This window comes from Drosophila suzukii, unplaced genomic scaffold, assembly GCF_043229965.1.
Source record: "Drosophila suzukii unplaced genomic scaffold, CBGP_Dsuzu_IsoJpt1.0 scf_4, whole genome shotgun sequence".
Lineage (NCBI taxonomy): Eukaryota > Metazoa > Arthropoda > Insecta > Diptera > Drosophilidae > Drosophila > Drosophila suzukii.
The window spans coordinates 5377954-5399756 of NW_027255927.1; the positions used below are offsets into that span (position 1 = coordinate 5377954).

The 21803-nt window shown below is 40.1% G+C and overlaps 1 protein-coding gene across 7 annotated transcripts in view; it reads right to left on the reverse strand.

The window, feature by feature from the left end:
• Positions 1 to 15343: 15343 nt before the first annotated feature.
• LOC139354879 (gamma-interferon-inducible lysosomal thiol reductase) overlaps positions 15344 to 21803 on the reverse strand; it is a 207375-nt gene continuing 200915 nt past the window's right edge. For 3 of the 7 annotated variants that reach the window (XM_070999125.1, XM_070999124.1, XM_070999123.1), the window contains 3 exons: positions 16492 to 16683; positions 15733 to 15891; positions 15344 to 15648 (listed from right to left, as the gene is read on the reverse strand). In XM_070999125.1, the coding sequence (XP_070855226.1) occupies positions 15496 to 15648; positions 15733 to 15891; positions 16492 to 16683 (504 nt within the window). In that variant the 3' untranslated portion in view covers positions 15344 to 15495. Of the gene's footprint in view, positions 15653 to 15732; positions 15892 to 16313; positions 16684 to 21803 lie in introns of those variants that run through there. The other 4 variants (XM_070999126.1, XM_070999127.1, XM_070999129.1 and 1 more) reach the window with 4 other exon arrangements.

The window sequence follows — 21803 nt, forward strand, 5'->3', positions numbered from 1 at the left end:
GCTATATTATATATCTTTTGTTTGAAGGTATAAATATATATGTATGTATGTTTCCGTGCGAGGCCGGAAAGCTCTTTTTCGTTTTCAGCAATAAATATCTTTAATAAAAAAAAAAATAGTAACAATAACACAATAAATAATTAAATAATAAAGTAATAAGCCCGACTAGCTCATCTGAGACTGGGTTAAAGTAGTGGGTCGAAGCCACACGTAAATGGGCGCCTAAGAGAAAAAAAAAGGAGAAGATGAATAAATAGAAGAGTGGCCGTACGAAGATTTCTTTTGCGAAGTCATTCCATGCGTAGCCAAATCGATCACTTCGAGCCTGTTACGTACTCCCTCCCAATACAAAGATTAACAACTGTCTTAAGTTGAGGGTAGGGGCCCTAATGTCTAACCACACTCCGATCGATAAGGGCAAAACAGCAAAAACAATTCGACAGCTCATGGGTGTCGCATGGCCAGAACAACGACCACGATCGGCCTGCTCGTAACCGTACTTCAGTAAGGTGGCAAAGTGCACCAGTCGGCCGTTGACTCCTAAAATAGGGGAAATAGAGAAACAGTACCCCTAGGTGGGAACACCCAGTTAACTCATCCAATATGGGGGAGTTAGCGAAAGCTCTAGTCCGGTATAAAAGACCCCAGCCAAATAGAGAAGTCAGACAGAAATTGTTCTGATCTCCCCCTGACAGTGGTCTAGAAGTACAGCTACCACCACCACAGACCATGACTGGAAGAAGGCTGGTGTCCAGAAGGATGTCTTGACCGTTTCCCTAGGATCAACTTCACTCAAGAGAAAGTCCCGATTACTGGTCCTGCGATCGACCACATTCTAGAGGAAGTCAACCTGCAAAAAAATCTTGAAGGACGAAAAGAACTAGTGAACCAAGGGCATAGCCTAAGGACCCCAAGATGGGCAGCAAAACTTCCAAAGTGGCCGTCAGCACCGCCAATGTGATTAACACCGTAGAGATCGTTGACCACAAGGACGATATCCAAGATGTCAACAGGACCATGAAGCTTAACGTTGGACTACTCCTAGTCCTAGTGATCCTTAAGGTTGTTAAGATGTACAAGCGCTCTGTTCAGAGACGCCGCGACCAACATCACGCCCTGGAGAAAGTGGTGACCCACATCGGAGCATAAGCCGAGCAGTTGCAGTGAAGTGAAACAACAAAAAGACAATAAAAACCAATAAAAGGCAAATAAACTGCATTCAAAGTTAACAAAAAGTAAATCGCCAGAACAATTACCAAAGAATTTGCGAATACATGCATTTCTGAATGCAAGTGTAAACAGAACATACGTGAACAAGAAATTGGAGCTGCACCGACCAGCCCCAGCTCGAGCATTGGAACTGACGTGCGCCGCAGTGGAACTCTCATACGATGCATGCATACATACATATCTATACAGCGATAGTGTTATTTTTTTTGTGTAACGTAATTTTTGTGTTTTGTTTTTGTAAGACGCCCTAAAGTCTTGCACGTTTATATATATATAAACCAATTATAAAATCTCCCAAAGCACAGGATCCGGAGCGTCGAGATCTCATCGCCCAGGATTAAAAGGAGGGTAAGTTCGTCGGAACACGGTTCCTTTCTTATATAAATGCATATATATATATCCGTGCACCATGATTACCTCAGAAGCTTTAGCAAAAACAGTGGACACTGATCCACAATTTAACGTAAGAATTCTATACTTATTATCAAAAGCGACCCTACCAATAACAGTGAATGAATTGGAGTACTTATATATTGAGACCTTCCGTCTAGATTTTTTACCACTTTCCCACTGTAATAAGACCGAAAAGGCTATTATTATCTCTACCGTTCCAACGGTCATTGTCCTCTCCCGTCTAGATAAAAATTTATTTTTCGGCAATATTAATACTTTCCCAGTTAAGACAAAGATTTAATCTGTTAGGAATTCATGTAATAATATATAATATCCATATATAATAATTGTTTCATAATATAATCTTTTAGATATACTTTTCTTTTTTATACCTTTTTCTACCTTTTTTGTACATAAAAATTAAGTGTTAATTTTTCAGCGGCGAGTATCAGCCTTGTACTTGTATGTACAATTGCAAGAGCCCCCTGAGCGTTTGTAGTCGTGAATAGTCAGCATTTTGCTGATGTGTGCACCTTCACAGGTGGTAAAGTCGATATTCTCCGCTAATACAATAATTGTCAATTAAATTAGTCCCGGCACACGCCGACATAAATATTATTTAATAAATTTATAATGTGAAAAAGAATTCGAAACCATGGTGTGCTAGAACTCTAACAAAGGGGGTGTGCTGACGCGAGAAGTGGAGTAGGTCAAGAACAATGACATAACTTTCGACGGACAACCTTGACAATAGGGGATCGTATTGCGCGGCCCGCGACGATCCATTGGCACACGAATGTGTGAAGGGGAGGGAATATGGCCAAAACACAGCCCGATCGTATTGCGATCAAGCGACACCTAAGCTTCTTGGGCAGTGTGAACTGATGACTGACGAACTTGATGACTAATATTATTTTCCAGACACTTTTAATATTTATTCTCGTTATGTTGGAAAGGAGAGAGGCTTACCAGATTCCACGACCCGAATACGACGTAGCTTATGCCGGCAAATGGTGCCAGAATATCGGACGCCTCTACCTCGGCCCAAGTCCCTGTCAGAACTCGGGCACTAATATACCCACGTAACAAGCTTTTGCGAGTAGTTAGCTACGTTTTCCACTTTATAAACTAATTGCGTTCTAGGCTGATTGCAAGTCATATTAATAGTTCGTCTTTCGAGATGTCGTTCCTGACAACTAAGGACTTGCAGTACGGTCGGGAAAGACTGCTTAAACAGATGCAAGTCTCTTCATTTCCATTGGAGTATGCCGCTGTCGACAACGATCCCCTCCTGCCCAGAAAATCCAAGCTGCTGAAACTGACACAATTTCTAGACGATTCTGGATTGCTGCGCATCGGTGGACGTATCGACCGATCGGTGCTGCCGTTTAATGCAAAGTATCACCGATCACCGTTTCAAGTAATCTCTTTTGGCTCTACTCATCATACGCTACATTCACAAGGCTAATTTGCATCCTGGAGTCGACGCCACCTTTCATCACGTACGTCAGCAGTACTGGAATTTGGGAGCCAGAAACTTAATTCGCATGGAAGTTTTTCGCTGTAAGTCCTGCTTAATGAATCTATGCATGATGCGGCACCAGATGTTGGCTGATTTGCCAAAACCATCGCAATCAAGGAATCGAAAGGTCGCACTCCTAGCATCGGCAATGCTTGGTTCGCCATATTTGTATGCCTGACCAAGGCGATGCTCCTAGAAGTCGTCAACGATCTCGATAAGTTCTGCGCAGCCGTCGTGATGTAGCTGCTGCCAAGGTCCTGTGCTCTAGCTGGATATATCGCAGTATCGGGCTCTCGAGGTTTCGGAGAATAGCCGTTCCGGGACTTCGCTTGCACAACCGCTGGTTCTCTCCAGGACAACGCCTCTTGAAACCATAATCGGACTACCGCTCGCCCTTCCTGGCTAGTAGCGTGACCTCTGGTACTCGGGGTCGTGATCTGGCTCCTTGTAGGCTTCCCACGGCTTTGCCCCCGCCGACTTGACTTGTTGTTTTCACTTGAGTCCACTCCAGGTCCAAAGTCCGTGGTTCCTTTTTGACCCTTTGTCCTCTGCGCACAGCTTCCAACTGGAGTTATGACATGTGGCACGCAGGTTGGCCATTCCAGGTCCAAAATTGCCGATCCTTTATTTGGGCACCTTCGCTCTGCCCTCAAAGTCTTCGCTCTCTTTCTCCGAACTCACGATCTCCAGACTTCCTTTCTCCAACTTATCTTTCTCCAAACTCTCATTCTCCACTTTTCGTTCTACAAACTCTTATTCTGCACTTTCTCGTTCTCAAACTTCTCTTTCTACAAACTCTCATTCTCAAACTTCTCTCTCTCTCTGCAAGTTCTCACCTTCCAAACGAGCGCTAGCTCGCCACGTATCTGGTAGCTGGCCGGACATTTTGTGTAGTGGCCGCTGCAACTTGGGGGAAGTTATTCAACTCCTCACAAGTGATATACATTCAAGATGGTTCCCCATATATTAATAATTTAGTTGTTAAGGTCAGTCATTCGTTTACTACTTCATGATTTTCAAAAAATCTTTTCGAACTTTTGCAGTTTGTTCACGCCAAAGGGGTGTTTAATTTTTGAAAGAGTGCTAACATTTTGTTGCAGTCGAGCCGCATCTTTGAATTTTTCTCGGCTGGAATTTCCTTTGGCTTTTTACCAGCAGCTATGGTTGAAACCCATTTCGATCAATTGTTGTATAATATCTTACCTAAATCCAAAAGCGAATAAACTCGACGCATCGGAATTTAAAACGTGTACTACAAATTAGATATATTATGTGCATACATTTCCAAATCTTTAGTTTTAAATTATATTTAACATTGTGCACATATAAAAGAAATAATTATAAGTTCCAGCTTCACACGATTTGTAGTATATATTAAAAATATTTTCGTGTTCCATTTATTTATTTTCGCTCCGCTCTGGAGCTTCTAAGCTTAGCTAGTCGTAGCCAGTTCTATTTTCCCAGTTTCACAATAATCCAGCACGCAAGTCGCGTAATACCCCGAAAGGGTTTTCGTTTTTTCATCATACAATTTTTTCCTGGGATCTTACACATTGCGCGATCAAGGCACCAAAAGTCCAACATCATCATTAAAGTCTCCGTATCGGAACTTGGGGGAATCTACTGTTAGTACAAGATCCTTGAAAAAGACTTCCTGTATTATTTTTATACTCTTGCAAAGGGTAGAAAGCCCAGCCACTCTTTAAGGTAGAGCTCGTACCAGAAAATAATCCCCTAAAAATATACGAAGTGCATCCCATATAAAATCTTCAGTTCCTGTTGCACCGCAGAACTGCCCAAAGAGCAAAGATGACTGCAACTCGAAAAAGTACGGCAACTGCGATGGCAATCACACTGCTAACTACAGAGGTTGTCCAGTTCATAAGGAGCTGAAAAGTCGCATCCATCAGAGAGGAACTACTGCCCGATCAAACCCTGAAGACTTCCCTACGGATAGCTAGCTCAATTCCTACTCGACAATCACATCGGCGCAATGCTCCTTCCAGAAACACACCTTACAAACAAATTAAATTTTCAACTACGAGGCTAATCATTCTACGGAACTAATCATACAGATGGTAAGGCACATGGTGGGACTGGAATTCTAATCTGACGCCGTATTAAGCACCACTATCATAACAAATTTGCTAAAAACGACCTACAGGCCTCATCTGTAAATATACAACTAAATACTGGCAACCAACTTACCCTAGCCGCCGTATACTGCGCCCCTCGCTTTATTATAGCTCAAGATGAGTTTATGCAGTTTTTCAACTCACTAGGAGACTACTTCATAGCAGCAGGAGACTACAATGCCAAGCACACACACTGGGAATCTCGACTCGTGACTCCAAAAGGAAAGCAACTCTATAATGCAATTATAAAAGTCAAGAACAAGCTCAACTATGTTTCTTCTGTCAGACCAACATACTGGCCGTCAGACCCAACGAAACTACCCGACTTAATAGACATTGCGATTACCAAGAACATTCCTAAAAATCTGATAAGCGCCAAATGCCTTCCGGATCTTTCATCTGATCACTCGCCAGTCCTGTTTATTCTACTCCGACATCCAAGAACTGTGGAACAATCGTTAAAAATCACTTCACAGAAAACCAATTGGGCTAAGTACAGGAAATATATAAGCTCACACATTGAGCTAAGTCCTCATCTTAACGATGAAGCCAACGTAGGCAGCTTTATTAATACACTGGAGTCTGTACTCGTCTCTGCAGCTTGAGTTTCAACACTTCAATATACAAATACATAACGTAACCAAAAGAAGACAAACCTACAAATCGAACAGCTCGTCCTCGAAAAGCGACGCTTACGAAGAGAGTGGCAATTCCACAGATCGCCATCCGCTAGGCAAAGCTTAAGACATGCCTCACGTCAACTCACTAAAGCTTTTCAGGAAGAAGAAGCATATGCCCAACGCCGCTACATATCAACATCTAGTACAAAACACTCACTATAAGCTCACCAAAAGAAACTGTGATGATTTCGTATGGAATCCCACAAGCGGCTGGGCGCGCTGCGATGCAGACAATGCCAGCACATTTGCTAACCACCTTAAAAACGTCTTTCTTTACCATATGAGCCTCAGCTTCTACATGAGAAAATCCCCGGGCTGCGACCTCATATTCCCCAAGATGATCATTGAACTCCCATATTGCGCCGTTTGCAAACGCAAAACTTGGCTACTTTCCAGTGAGATGGAAAAAGTCAATTATAATAATGATATCAAAGCCGGGAAAAGACCACACAATCCCCACGTCGTATAGACCAATAAGCCTACTTTCATGAATATCTAAAATCTTTAAAAAATGCGTACTGACTCGGATAAACACATACCTAAGAATCCAGGACAGAGTCTTGTCGCATCAATTTGGGTTTCGTGAAAAGCACGGAACAATTGAGCCGGATAACATCAGAAATTCGGAACGCGTCCGAAAAACGAGAATACTGTACTGCCATATTCATAGATGTCTCTCACGCATTTGATGGAGTTTGGCTAGAAGGTCTAATATCAAGACAATGCTCCCCTACAACACCCACAAGCTTTTAGAGTGGAGTACTGGAGCTGCAGTTCCTCAGAGTAGCGGGCTTGGGCCAACAATATATGGCCTCTACACAGCAGACATCCCGACAAGAACATGACTAGCAACATCCACATTTGCTGGTGTTACAGCTATACTTAGCCGCTCAACATGCCCGATGCAAGCAACTGCGCAGCTAGCTCTTCATCTGGTCGATGTCGAAAAATGGCTATCTGATTGGCGAATTAAATTGAACGAACAAAAATGCAAGCAAGTTACTTTCACCCTGAACAGGCAAAGCTGCCCGCCGCGCACGTTAAAGAACACTCTTCTCCCGCAAGCAAACGAAGTGACAGAAGATTCACATGGCGCCAGCACATTGAAGCCAAAAAAAACACACCTAAAGCTATAAGCCAGCAGCCTGCAATGGCTTATCAACGCTCGGTCCCCCCTTTAGCCTTGAATATAAAGTCCTGCTATATAACTTGGTACTTAAAACTATATGGATGTACGGCTCCCAGTTATGGGGGACAGCCAGCAATAGCAATATTGACATAGTCCAGCGAGCTCAGTCGAATATCCTGAGAACAATCACCGGGGAAAACATACATCGTGACCTAAACATTCTATCAGTTAAAGAAGTGATCGCAGAACAGAAGGAAAACTACTTTACCAAGCTATCTTTGCAAGGTTGAGCAACCAATCACGTCTTCGTCGCAATGACTTACCCACCGACCGACTTGAGGGACGCGCAACTAGAATGCAGTCTTAGTAAAAAAGAAAATGGCTTGCAACGCAGTGAAGGAGACGTTTCCAACCCCATAAAGTATATTTATTCTTGTACGTCGAAGGATGAAAATTTTATAATTTTTTTCTAGAATCCATTTTGTTGTTCAGTGTAAAATATATTAATATCAATGTTTTTGTCTCTATTTTTTTTTATTTATTTGAAGTGGAGTTCACTGTATTTATATCTATTTACATAATCACATATATCAATGATAATCTTGCTTTATCTATTGATTGCGAAAAAATTCTAATCATTCATTTTTTTCGAGGGTTTTGTTCCCTTTTTATACCCTTGCAGAGGGTATAATGATTTCAGTCAGAAGTTTGTAACGCAGTGGAGGAGACGTTTTCGACCCCATAAAGTATATATATTCTTGCTCAGCATGACTTGACGAGTCGATCTAGCCATGTCCGTCTGTACGTCCGTTTCTACGGAAACTAGTCTCTCAGTTTTAAAGCTATCGGGCTTATATCTTTGGTGTTTTTTAACATATAACCTCCTACGCTTGGAAATACAATTATTTAATTAGTTTTGAATTTTGAATTTAATTTTTTCAAAATCGGTCGACTATATTATAAATTGGTGGGAAAATAATATGGAACAAATTATAGCTTCGGTGTTTTTTAACATATAACCTCCTAAGCTTGGAAATAACATTTTTAAATTAGTTCTGAATTTCGAATTTAATTTTACAAAATCGGACGACTATATCATATAGCTGCCATAGGAACGAACGGAAAATTGGTGGGTAAATAATATGAATCTTTTTTGCCATATTATCTTATACTATTGGGAATATAATTTTTTTATTTTTAAATTTAATAATTATAGCTGCAAGGGTATACAAACTTCGGCTTGCCGAAGTTAACTTTCTTTCTTGTTTACAATCTTCTACCTTATGTTTCGCATAGTTTTGCAGGCTGCACTTTTAATCGAGCGGATATAAGCCGCTCAATTTTATAAACACTGTCTTATATATAATTTTGATGAACATTTATATTTTGATGTAAAATAACGATGTCTTCGATGACATCCTTTTTCTGCATCAGCTGGTCATCGCCGACCCCTCGCACTTCTATATGCTGCTGCAGCTGTCCGGGGGCTATAGGCTCAGCCGGGACCGGTGCCGGTCATCGCACAGGTCTTTGGTTTTATACAAGTCGATAGGCACGTCGAACCCCAGTCGGACCATCAGGCATGTGGAGCTTGATTCCACAATAAATTCCATAGGAAAAATTCAGGGGTTGGCACCACGGGCCATTTTCCATAGGAATTTCCTATGTTAAGCGGTCGCGAACGTTTCAGTACTGAAAACTTTGCACAGCCTTAATAAAAGCGAATGGACTTTGTCCATAATGGGGATGTGAACCTGCTGCCCTATTGTACATTGTGTACATTTTTCCTATGGACTGGTCCGACTGGGACTTTATAAGGTCCTTGGCAGTCGGCGAGGCAGATCTTTCTTTGTTTTGAAATTTCCTTAAAAGATGGTGGAATTAGTTTTGATCTTTTATTTACGATTTGCATATTTTTAGAGTGAATGGCGACTTTTGCTTTTGTTATATGCTCGAAATTTGTTTGTAGGAAGTCAAGCTCGTCTTGCAATTTTTAGCCAGTGGCCCACGCAGGGTGTGTTTTACTTGTATATAGGAGCTACAAGACAAATTTGAACTGAAGTTTATTGAGGCAAGGTTTTTTCTTAACAGCCGATGACAATCCGATGGCCATCCATATATAAAAATGCCTTAAAAGGTTCAATACCTGAAAATGCAATTGTCATTATTTTAGCTCTATCCTATTGATCGACAATATCATCTATTCTTATTAGTGGAAATTTGTCAGATATTTTTTTGTTAATTTGGCGATAGTTGATTACTAAGCGCCATCTTTTAGTAGGCAATTTTCGTATGGTTTTGTGTGATGATTAATAATGGATTGTTATTTCTCCACTTGTTATTGTTCTTCTTCTTTCTGACTATGTGGATTTATAGTTCTTAATGTGTCATCATCTGTCATTCTAGTTGCTTGTTTGTAGAAAATATTAGTTGATATCAATACGGAATCTGTTCCGAATATATCTGTGTATTTGGCGCATAATTTTATGCATTTGTTTAAATAGAAGGAAATGATTTTTATTTAGTTTATCTAAGAATTCCTTATGATTTTAATTTTGGGTTGTTTTAACTATGTCGTAATTACCCAACGGCTTAACTTTTAGTGTATTAAATTGAACGATTGCGTTTTTATTTGTTGCGTTCAAAATTCAGACAAACGTGGTTTCGGAATCAGTAATGGAGTTTCCCATAAATATTCAATTTTTGACTTCTTGTTTTGGTATAAATATATAACTAGTTTCTGAGTTTATAGCGTTTTTTCGGACGACTTCGTATCTTGCTAATAGAATTCTCTAATTGTCTTAGAGTGTTTGGTGTATTGAAATATTGATGGGGGGCTAAAGTTCATCGGGTCCGAGTTTAAGCCAATAGCTTTCTGGTTTAAGACCTATTTGACAATTGTATTTTTTCATTAAGTCTATACCTATTATTCCAACACATAGAATAGGAAAATTTGAATCTAATAAGTGAAATGTATGTCGGATAGCATAGTTAGTTGAAAGAAGTTCTATTGACGCTAGTCCCTTGGAATCGCTAGTTCCTTTACCGACACCAGTTATTGGACTAATTTCTCTATAATCGATATTGTTATTGTGGTTCCCGTTATTGAAACCTACTGGGTTATTTCCTCAATTTTTTTTGTGAGGAGTTGAATAACTCCCCACAAATATAAGCAGCAGCAGCAGCGGATGGCGGGCCGCTTATCAGATACGCGGCGAATTCGCGTAATAACGGCGCGGCGAGGAGAGGATGGCGAACGAGAGAGTTTGGAGACCAAGGATTTAGAGCGAGAGAGTTTGGAGACCAAGGATGGAGATCGAGATAGTTTGGAGACCAAGGATGAAGATCCAGAGAGTTTGGAGACCAAGGAGCGGATAGGGAGAGAGTGGAGACTTGCCGGGCAGAGCAAGAGTGCCATGTGGGGATAACGGGACTCCACCGTACTTTGGACTCTCCCGTGAACTTTGGACCGGGAGAAGAAATACCACATCTCGGCAGTGGAGCGGCACACAGGTGTGCCACCAGCATCACGGGAATCAGCGGGACGGCAGCAGTGGGCGGAGCATCGATTGGAAGCGGTACGTGAAGGGCAAGTGGGTCAAGTAGGAGGCACGGACTTTGGACCCGGAGTGGAGAGATTCAGCGGGCCATGCGCAATAGGCAAATAACGGTTCCCGGAGGCCCTATATAAGGCCGCAGAGCGCTGGCAGCTGGATCAGTCGATCACAAGGAGTCAAACCATCAAGATCACTTAGATACCAAAGTAAACAATCAAACAACCAGATAATCTACTAGGGAGCAACAGCAAGTCGAGTCGCCAGAGAAGCGGCGCCGTCGGAGCCTACAAGGAGCAAGATTGCTACGTCGAGACGTTCGGGATTGGGATACCAGGAATCTCCGAATTGAGACGCAGGGAGCTGAGGTCCAGAGGGCATCACACGGCTAGGTCAAGGCGTTCGGTTAACCTTATCCACAAAGTCCTGGCGTTACGCCTGGAGAGAGTATAACAAACCAGAAGGGAGAGCGATCGATCGGTACGGTCTCGAGAGGAATTGTCCAGGAGAGCCCTACAGATTCGACTTTCGAGGTCCCGGAGAGGCGTGCCCGAACCCCAAATATAACAAGCCAGAAGGGAGAGCGGTCGATTGGTACGGTCTCGAGTGGAATTGTCCAGGAGAGCCCTACGGATTCGACTTGCGAGGTCCCGGAGGGGCGTGCCAGAACCCCGAGTACCAAAAGCCACGCGGAAACGTCCCGGACCAAAAGCAAAGGGTTGAGGCTAGGGTGGAACGTTCGTTTACACTAGGCGTGGAAGCGAAGTAAAGCGCGAGGCAGCTTCCTGGCGTTCCGCCTTGCCTGTCCGCGCGGGCTGAGCGGAAACCCCAGTGGGACCATCCGGGACAGAGCAAGGGACAGGCGGCGACTAGGTTCACCCTAGTCTGAGAAGGGTGACGCTTCTTTAAGCCCGTACGGCTGATCCCCCTCGCGAGTCCGAGTCGTTACCAGCAGTCAGAGGAGCGAGCAGCGAGCGAGCGTCTTCAGGGAGCTGCGAGGATCTTCAGGGAGCTACAGGACGTTCCAAAGGTCACAAGCGACGAGTCAAGGCCAACCAAGCTACCAAGACATTTGTAATAATAAACCCGCAATAAACCCACTACGAACCCGTGAATTCTGTGCTTTCTCACTGAGCTACTGGGCGGTCACGTTTATATAAATTTGGTGGGTCGAACACGCAATCTACTGAGCTAGCCGCACGAATCTCGTAGCGAGCAGACCACAAAAATCAGTTCGTTACAGGTTAAAGCCGTTATTTTGGTAATACTTGTTTCCTCTACCACGATAATTATCTCGGTAGTTATTACCGCGATAGGTTACCCGTTTCTTTTGTATAATACTGAAATCTCGTTGCCTGTAATTTTGGTAGTAAATTGTATGTACTTTGTGGCGGCTTCATTCATTGTATTGAAATTTCCTGCTTCCAGCATTCTCGAAAACCATCAAAGATATAGAATTGGGATTTCAAATTTAGATTCCGTAGCTTTGAAGTCTGACGCCCACAAGCCACCCAAAACAGTTGCGGCCAAAAATTTCATGCTAAAAAATAATTTTTAACTGAAATGTATTTTTCTCGTCAATACCTATCGGTTAACCTAAAAAAGTTTGCCACGCTCACTGTCTTCCGCCCACATAACCATATATTGAGATCGTGGGTAGGATGCCCATTATAATCGCCCTTTGCTGCTTGTATATCTGCATCTCGCTTTGGTCCCTTTAGCTGAATAACGGGTATCTGATAGACGAGGCACTCGACTATAGTGTTCTTCCCTGTTTTGATTGAAATAAAACTGGAACTCAAAATTCTTTCAATTTAATACCCATGGCTTTGAAAAGTGTGATCTTAAATTGTTGGGCGTGGTCAACTTAGTATTTTTCCAACTATTTACACTGCCATTGGTCTTAAATTGGTAGAAATTAGAGATGTTAAATCGGAAAGTACTCATCGAAACTAGCTTAAGCTAGTTTGTGTTTCTTTGGATTAGCTCGTGTTTTCTTATTATAACGAGTTAAAGTTGTAAATACCAATTTTATTTATAATGGCCACACCTTTTAAGCCGATTGAACTCATGTCTTCAGCGGTTATGTAGCTATGAACCCAAGGAACTAAAAAACCAACACACCCTTTCAAAGAAGCGAACCTAATAGTTAAAAAACGAAAAAAAAAATATTTTTTGGGGTTAATCGAACTCTTTTCTCCTTTAAGGGATTCCACTTAATTATTATATTGGATGTTAATGAAGCTAAATACAGATTCAATTATTTGGATATTGGAGCATATGGTCAACCAGGACCGAAACAGAAAAATCTTGATAATCATCGTGTTTTTTGCGTATTTACATAGATAAATGGCAATATTTTCATAATACAGTGGAACCATAGCATATTTTATTGATTTTGTTGAAGAAATTTCCCTGGAAACTGAAAAATTTACTTGTTATCATTTTTAGCTACTTTTAAAGTCATTTTTATGTTTAATTACTTCGCAAGGAAAACATACGATTTGTTTGCACCTTTTCTATCAAATCTCTTTATTGCAATCTAATAAGAATATAAAAACCAAAAGAGGGCGAAAAAATGTTCAATTAACTATTAACCCTCTAGTGCCCAAATTTTCTCTTCCAAAAAAAAAAATTATTTTTGGATTCATTGTGTATCAAAAGTGAATGTTTGTTTTAGAAAAACTTTTACTTTTGCATGGATCGAGTTTTGTAGGACTATATCGTTGGACCGCCTAGAGGCGGCTTTGGGAAGGTAGGCCGACAAAGAATTAGGTAATCAATTCTTTTGTTTACAATTTTTATTATAAAAATTCTTAAAGAAAGGCTCCAAAAACAAATAAAACAACAAATAAAACTAAAGTTACTTAAATTCACAAAGCTTCAAATATTTGGGTACAAAAAGTTATATTACTTATTTGTGGTGAAAATCATAGAAACAGTCTTTTTTCTGGGAAATGCACAGGTTTATATTACTATTGCGGCAGACAATTTGAGTTTCCGATGTACAACCAGGAAGCTTACAGGTTTTTTTGTCAGCGCGTGATAAAAACATTGGAAAATGCTCGACTTTATCATAACGTACATCATTAATCGGAAGGAAAGTTTTCTTCCCTGTGCATTTATTTTCCTTTCCATCAACTTGTCGCGGGCGCCCGGGTCCTTTTGGCAGATAAGGAGTTTGTAGCATGCAAAGAACATTTGCAACTTCTGACCGGAAGTTTGGCAATTGGTATTTTGTGTTATTAGCGTCCGGCTGGTTTATTCGGTGGAACAAAATGTAAGCGTTTACCATGGCTAAATCGAGCATATGTGTAAATAGTCGATTTGTATACTTGTTGCTCTTTACGGGAATTTTATATCGACCAATAAGTCCGTCCATTGAGTCGACACCACCCATGTGGCTGTTGTATTCGTGGATTACATTTGGGCAATTTATGTCAACGTACTTTTTTTCGGAACGAACAAAACGTGAAACCTGATCTTTTGAATTCGTTTCATTCAGGAAAGGCTTTGTGCCCGCGTAAGTCGAAGCAAGTCGTACTGCCTTATTGTCCTTCCAAATCGTCAAAGACAGTTCGACTCCTGATACAGATCCACAAAATTCTGTAGAATATCCACGCACTTGTTTCTTGAGGTCGCTGTCAGATGGCAGCTTACAATTTGGAATGCGATTCGAGCGAATAGTTCCCAAAGAAAATATTCCCCGGGACTTGAGATATACAAGAAGCGGCAAAGAAGTATAATAATTGTCAAAGTAGATAATCTGGATTTTGAAATCCGGAACATTGCGTGACAATCGAACAACTACATTTGCTGCCGCACCAAGATCTGGTGAGCCAGTTTGAACAACGTTGTCACCTGCTCCACAATATATCTCGAAATTATAGCAAAAGCCAGAAGAGTCACACAAATTGAAGAATTTCACTCCCCATTTGTGTGGTTTGTCTGGTAAATATTGTCTAAGAAAGGTCTTCATCTTCGTTGCACACATTTGTTCATCCACAGATAAGCGTTGGCGCATCGGAACTGACTGACACTTCTCATTGAAGTGATTCACGAGCGGCCGTATTTTGTATAAAGGATCGTGGTCGGTAGAATCCTTGGAGGGCAATATCAATTGAATTTAAAAATTTTTCAATCTCCACGTCGGAAAGAGCTGATAGCTTATTCACTTGTCGTCGCTCCATGACTACTGAAGCAATTATTTGTACTTAAATATGTCATAGGTTGTTCCACTTTCAAACTTACCTTATAATTTTTTTTTCCCGAATTGTCCCAAGACCGCCTCTAGACGGGATACCTTATAAAAGCTATAGAAAGCTAACGAAATCTTATTTTTAGTGTGGGTTTCGTTTTTTTAGTCCTTGAGACTATCAGCAACACGGTACAATTTTTTTTTCCAGCAACAAACTTTTTACAATATTTTAAAAAAATATTTATATTTTGCACTTAATTTGCAAATAATTATTTCGTCCGAATTGCACAAATTTTCTGCTTCAAATGACTACAGCAGCTTGCGCAAGCTCTAGTATGTATTCCAAACGCAACGAACTTAATTTTTGGACTTCCCCGAATTAGAAAAAACGCAAAACCGAGTCAAAAGGAATGAAAAGACTAAAATAACGGTGTTTTTAACCTTACCCGTCTGGAGGCGGTCTTGGGCACTAGAGGGTTAATAAAACAATATGGAAAAATCGTACGTTCGCGACGGGTATTTAATTCAATAAAAAAACAAATGGAGTTATTTCCTTGGGAACACACTCGATAGAAAGCTACATGAATCCTTTTTTAAAAAGTAAAGTTATTGCTTTAGAATATTCCGTCCCAATTCGCAGATTTTAGCATTTTACTAGATTAAGCCAAAGTCGACATCTCCACTAGAGCCAAATGTTCTTCGGTTTTCCTTTACCTTGGGTCGCCTTTTGTTCGGAGTTGTTTTTGGCCTTCGATGTCGAACAGCTTCAGATTTGTTCATAATTGAGATAATTAATGGACTCGTCGTCTTTCTTAAAATTTGTGATATAAGTTTTAAAAAAGTTGAATTTTTTAATCTTTTGGGTGTTCATATACAGGGTAAAGTACTTACGTTATTTTTTTGAAGAAGAAACTCCCACTGAACTTTATCTTCGTACTTCAAAGCATCCCCGTCATCTGCTTCTCTTTTTGATAATCGAAAGGAAACCTGCCTTCGATGGTACTTATAACTTTCTCGTAGATAGGTCACTGCATCCTTACATTCAATCACCTATTAAAAATAATAAAGTTATATAAATATCCGTACTTATTGTCCTTACTTGCCAGTTTTCTTCAAAGTTTCGCCAATGAATTCCCATTCCTCTCTGAATATGTTACTATCAATAGTAATATCAATTAGTAAGGTCCCAAATTACGCTATGATTTTTAACGAAATGAATTATCAATTATTTTTCATTACTTAAGAATCTTTTGATGCGTTTTTGTCGTTGCGAACATATTTTGCGATTTGACTTTTAGTAACATAATTAATAGATCAAGAAATATATAAAATACATTATTTTTTAGCGGCATTACAGTATTTTTTTTTGTGTGGCATAAAGGCTGCTGACTTTTGACTGCTAACTTTTAAGATTGCTTAACCTATTCAATTAATGGTCCGATTTCAACCGCTATGTGAAAAAAATATAGGCGTTGTTTTGCTTTGCACTAAGAATTATTCAAAAACTTTTTATTATATTAAGATATGTAAAATTGTATATTTAGTTAAACATTCAAATTCAACAATAAATATTATATATTTAGTGAGTTAGAGGTTTTGTTACTCGCATATATTTTTAGCTTCCTCTAAATCACTGACTGCTTTGCATACCTCAGAAAACAAGTCTTTTAAAATAGAGGCTTGTCTACCTTGGGACCCGTCTATTGTAATTGTAGGAATAAATGTTACAGGAGGCCTCAGTGCGTGTGTGGCTTCTGCATTCAATTTAAGCAAATCCAGGCCTTGCTTACTGTCGGAACATTTTTGAATGAGCGTATAGTCTATATTGTGTTCTTTTGCGCACTGAAAATAAACAATTGATTTTTATTGTAAATAAATCTATAATACAGAAATTTCATCGAGAAGAGCACCTGAAAATAAAAAAGGGTCAGATGTAAGTAAAGCAAGCCCAATCCATTTAAGGTTTTTAATTACACTAGCTTAAACATTTTAATTTTAAAACAAAGTCTTATGCAGTCTTATGTTGGTTGATAATAATTTTGGTGTGAAGAAGAACTGCCTGAGCATGCTGTATGTTCTGCCAGAAGTTTTGTAAATATGGTCCTGCCTGAAAAGAGCGCTGTTTATTGTATACCCGTGGTTTTCAGTTTAGTCAACGTAATCAATGAAAATATTTTTGGGTTTTGGTAAGTAAGTAAGTAAAATTTCAATCGTAGTGGACTAGATAAGTTTTTTATATATCACTGTTATTATACGCTCAAAAATATTACATACAGACGTACAGGCTTACACATATGTGTGCATATATTGTAATGTTTCAATTTAAGAAAAAATTTTGCAGATCATTCAGATGCAAAGAGAACAACAAAGAACCCAGAACAGAGCCTTGAGGAAGAGTGGTACAGGTACGAATTTCACGTATCTTTAGGTGCTCAAATTTATTGTTAAGGTCATTCCTGTTTATATTATTTTCCTGCTCTAAAGTTTTTTGCTAAATTTTTCAGAATATAACTATTTTAAATAGTTATGTTTTTTGCTCTACACTATTTTACAGCGATCTATACGAATCTTTAAAAGCTGCGGTCTTATATCTGGTTTGTTTGGCATAAGCTACGCCTCGTTTTGTAATTACTGACATATTACTTTGGCTGATCCAAGAGGATTTTCCGTCGGACAGGTACTCATTTTTCAAAGAAATAAACTATTTCCAAACACAAATGTTTGAATTGTATATCAGGAGTTTGTAAATGGCGTTCCAGTCAGGGCGACTAAAGAGTTCTGACACAGTTTGACACAGTTAAAAAATAATGAAAGATGCTCGCAATACCATAACAAATGAGTAACAATTTTATTATGCCACTATATAATAAAATATTTACTCATTTGTTATGGTATTGCGAGCATCTTTCATTATCGTTTCATCTTTTCTAACAAAATTACACCCAGAAAGCAAATCTAGGTGTCACAGAAAGCGGTTCAAAAATAAGTGGGCGAATTTAAAACAACCAAATAATAGGCTTTGAAAAGAACGTTTACAGGTCCTGCGCAGAGACCTTGTGTAGACCACTGCAAAAACTTTTTAATGTCTTTAGAAACCTGCAATTTCCAACATACTCGTATATGTATAAAGTCGTATTCACTTCATAAAAAGAGTAGCAAATTGAACGCATGTAACTAAGTTCTTTGAAAACATTATTACACCCCATTTGCAACATAGTTGTAGGTCTCATATTTCCTCATGCCAACACGGATTTATAAAACGTAGGTTAACGACAACAAGCCTTTAGGGCTCCGCGGGTAACAAGCATTGGTTGGTGTCTTAGGGCCACTTGTTTGTACTGATCATAAAGCATTAATGTCCAAAAAAGAAACAAAAAGGCCAAATTTACTACGAATTTTAATAGATTCTGTGATACTGACGGTTTTGGTTGGTTGCATTCAAAGCCAACGGTCCTAAAAACCGTCGATGGTTTCTGTGAAACTTCTGTGGAAAAAATTTTTCTAGCTCCATTTCGGCGATTTCCATCGAAGAGGCCGATATCAATTCGAGATTATTGTATCCTATGTCCTAAAACTGGTTTCAGAAAAGAGTTACCCTCGCCAACATTCCTCAAACAAATAATACAGTACTCAGAGGTATAACTTGTTTAATTATTTTCTTTTGTATTTATCATACATTGGTAATCCTTATTTTTCACAAATAAATCAAAATACTTTTCCGAGCTGCCCCCTTTTGGCTGCGATACACATTTAAACTAGCATAGTTCTTATAATCCTAATTTTTCACAAATAAATAAAAATACTTTTTCCGAGCTGCCCCATTTTGGCTTCCTGCGATACACATTTAAACAAGCATAGTTCTTATGTCTTTCCAAAATCTATTGCTGGTGCAAATTCAGAATTACCATTCCATCCTTACCGGCAGCCAAAGTATGTGGGACTCCTTTCACCGATATCCTTCGATTTTCAAAGATTTTGTATCTCCATTATCGATATGTCGAATACTATTGGTAACACTTATATCATTTCCGAATATAGTACCTTTAAATTAGAAGTCTATCTTAATGTAAAAAATACCTATCTTGTTATAAAAACATCTCTCAACTTCTATGTTTTTTGTATTCGCCAATTTAAAAACTATAAATGATCGAGAAAAATAATTAGTTCACCAAAATTATTATTGAACTGTGGTCGTCTCCTAAGTGCAGTAAAACTAAAGTGAAAGTGAACACAATAAAAAATAGTCGAAATGCATTCAAATTCTGCCATTGTTTCTTGACAAAGAACAAGTAGGCAAACCATTTTTGTTCGGAGATGCATAGGCGGAATGCATTTCAACCCATTGTCCCGTACAAGTCAATAAAATTTCTGAGGCGCTTGAAATGGGTTTTAAAAACTCAAAATGTTCAAGAGAAAGGCAGTGGTCTCTTATGGTGTTTCTGGAAGACGGTGAAAATGTACTTTATATGTACAATTCAAGGTAAAATTCTTTATTTATCAGAGACCGTTATTTAAGAGTTATGGGAATAAAAAAAATCAAGCAGGGAGCCCTTTTCTATGATGTAAACACCAAGAATTTGTTGTCAATTTTTATTCAAAAGTTTAACAAATGAAATTATTTGGTACTTTTATTTACAAAAAGAAATGAAGATAGCTTCGGCAAGCCGAAGATTCTATACCCATTTATATATCCTTTATTATTTAAATGAATATATTTTATGGTTTTGCAAAGAGCTAGTGGGATGGCTCGGAGGGCGCCGAGCTGAAAGCTACCGAACGGGTAGCAGGTTGCGGATAGCGAGTGCCCTGGTTCTCCAGGGTAGTTACGAATAACCGTGGAAGTTGGATACGGCCCGGCTACCGCCAAGCCCCCAACATGAAGCGTAGGTAAGTAGCCCCGGACAGTAAGCGGGTATCTGCGCCGTAGCAGTACCGACGTCGCGCTTGTGCTGCCGCCTCCGACAAATAGCTCACACATACCCCCTTCCCACACTCTTTAAACCTATCTCTTCCCTACCCACACAACTCATCTCACCCCGGGCTGGACTAAGGTGTCATTCGAACCGTGCCGAGAGTCAATCTGGCTGGGAGCCCGAGTCATCAATTAACTCAGTCTCAAACGGTGAGCTCAGGCAAGTGGCGACCGCCTGTTCTAAGTCAGCCTTACCCGGGTTCGGCGGATCTCTGCCCGGGTGGACCTGTCCCTTCTCCGCAGCTCGTGAGAACTAACATGGAGAATCTAACTAATAGCAACAATATAACAGACAACAACAATAAAAAAGAGCCCGACACTCTCAGAAAGTCGGAAGTCGTAACCAACGACAATAAGAAGAGCAAGATCACGGCTCCGTTTACCCTAGTCCCTGTGACGTCGACCCCTGTCAAGGCCAGCGAACAACGCACCCGGCTAGGCCCAGCTCACCACAACGACAAGCCCAAGCCTTCCACCATCGTAGGTGTGGCTAACCAGCTACACCAGCCTGAGGGGATCGCCAAAGCCGGTCTCGTGGTGAGTACCAGGGCAAAGGAGTTAAAGAGGGTACCACCTAACCAGGCAGGACCTCTTGATCGCAAGAAAGCTTTTCGGATCCTCAAACGGCTGGCCACCAACCCGATACGAGAGGATCAAGCGTCAAAATCGGATTACCTAAAAAGCCAAGAGGACAAAGCCCGGGCAAAGGCGGTAATCCCAGACTTCGACATCGCTATGACCACCAGCAAAATCAACAAGCGAGAAAGGTCGATGGAGACAGCTCAACCAGCGAGCAAGAAGGCCAAAGTAACCAACCGCGGCACATGGTCGAGATCCTTTGCTGAGGTAGTAAAGGATCGGAAGATCATTGGAGTCATCGACCAGAGCGATGAAGGCGGTAGGATCCCAAGGAACCGATGGGGTCTGGTTAGACGGGCCCTTCCGTCAGTGGCCTTAAAAGTGCTGGACGAGAACCCACGTCTGCCACCCGATTGCACAGATGCAGGGTGGTACCAGGGCAACGTTAAGTACTACGTTATAAGGCTGCCATTAACAAGGTCGACGAGGTCTACCCCGGGGCCAAGCTGGCAGTTTGCGAGGCTGCAGACATCCCGTCTCGACCGAGAGCGAGGGTGTGGCTTCCGTCGGAACCCTCGGAACCAGAGGCTATACTCATCCTGCTGACCAGGTTCAATCCGAAACTTTCAACAGACGGTTCACAGTGCTCTTGAAGCAGAAGCAGGGTTTTTGAAAATGGATGGAAGGTTTTTGAACGTAGAGTTTTCCTACATGAGCTCTAGTTTCAGAATTTTCAAACAGCGAAATCATACCTGATCCTATTTTAAAGATACATGTGTATATATCTTCATATGTATACTCTAAGTGGATTATAAATAAGTCTGCACAGATAATAATTTCAAATACAGATTAAATGTGTTTTATATATTTCTTTTGTATTGTTTTAGTTAATTTAGAGTTGGATTAATTAGTTTAATAAGACATCTTGTCAGAAAAAATTTAAATACTTGAATATACCACTTTCAGCGTAACCCGGGACCAACGGCGTGGACGTAGTGGTAATCTGGACCCATATTTTTTTTTTGTAATTTTTTGATTTTTATTATATTTTTTTGTATTTTGTTTTTTTTATTTTGTTTTCGTTTTGTTTTTAATGTGGTTTTTCGTTTATCGAGAAATGTTCAAATGATGAAAAATAAAATAAAATGACGTCTGGTGCTACAGATAAATACGTCATTATTATATAAAAATTTGAGGAATAACAATCCTTTTTGGAATCGGAATTTCGATTATACATTGAGTGATGAAAATTCTACAACTGCTCTGAAAAGCCTCTCTAAGTATAATTCGTCTTCGATAGTATTAATTTTATACCTCTCCCAAGTTTGAGAGAATTCGCGGTGGAGTGACTCCCCACTTTGCTCAGACCAATACCCTAGTCCATTATTGTGTTCTATGAACTGAAGACATT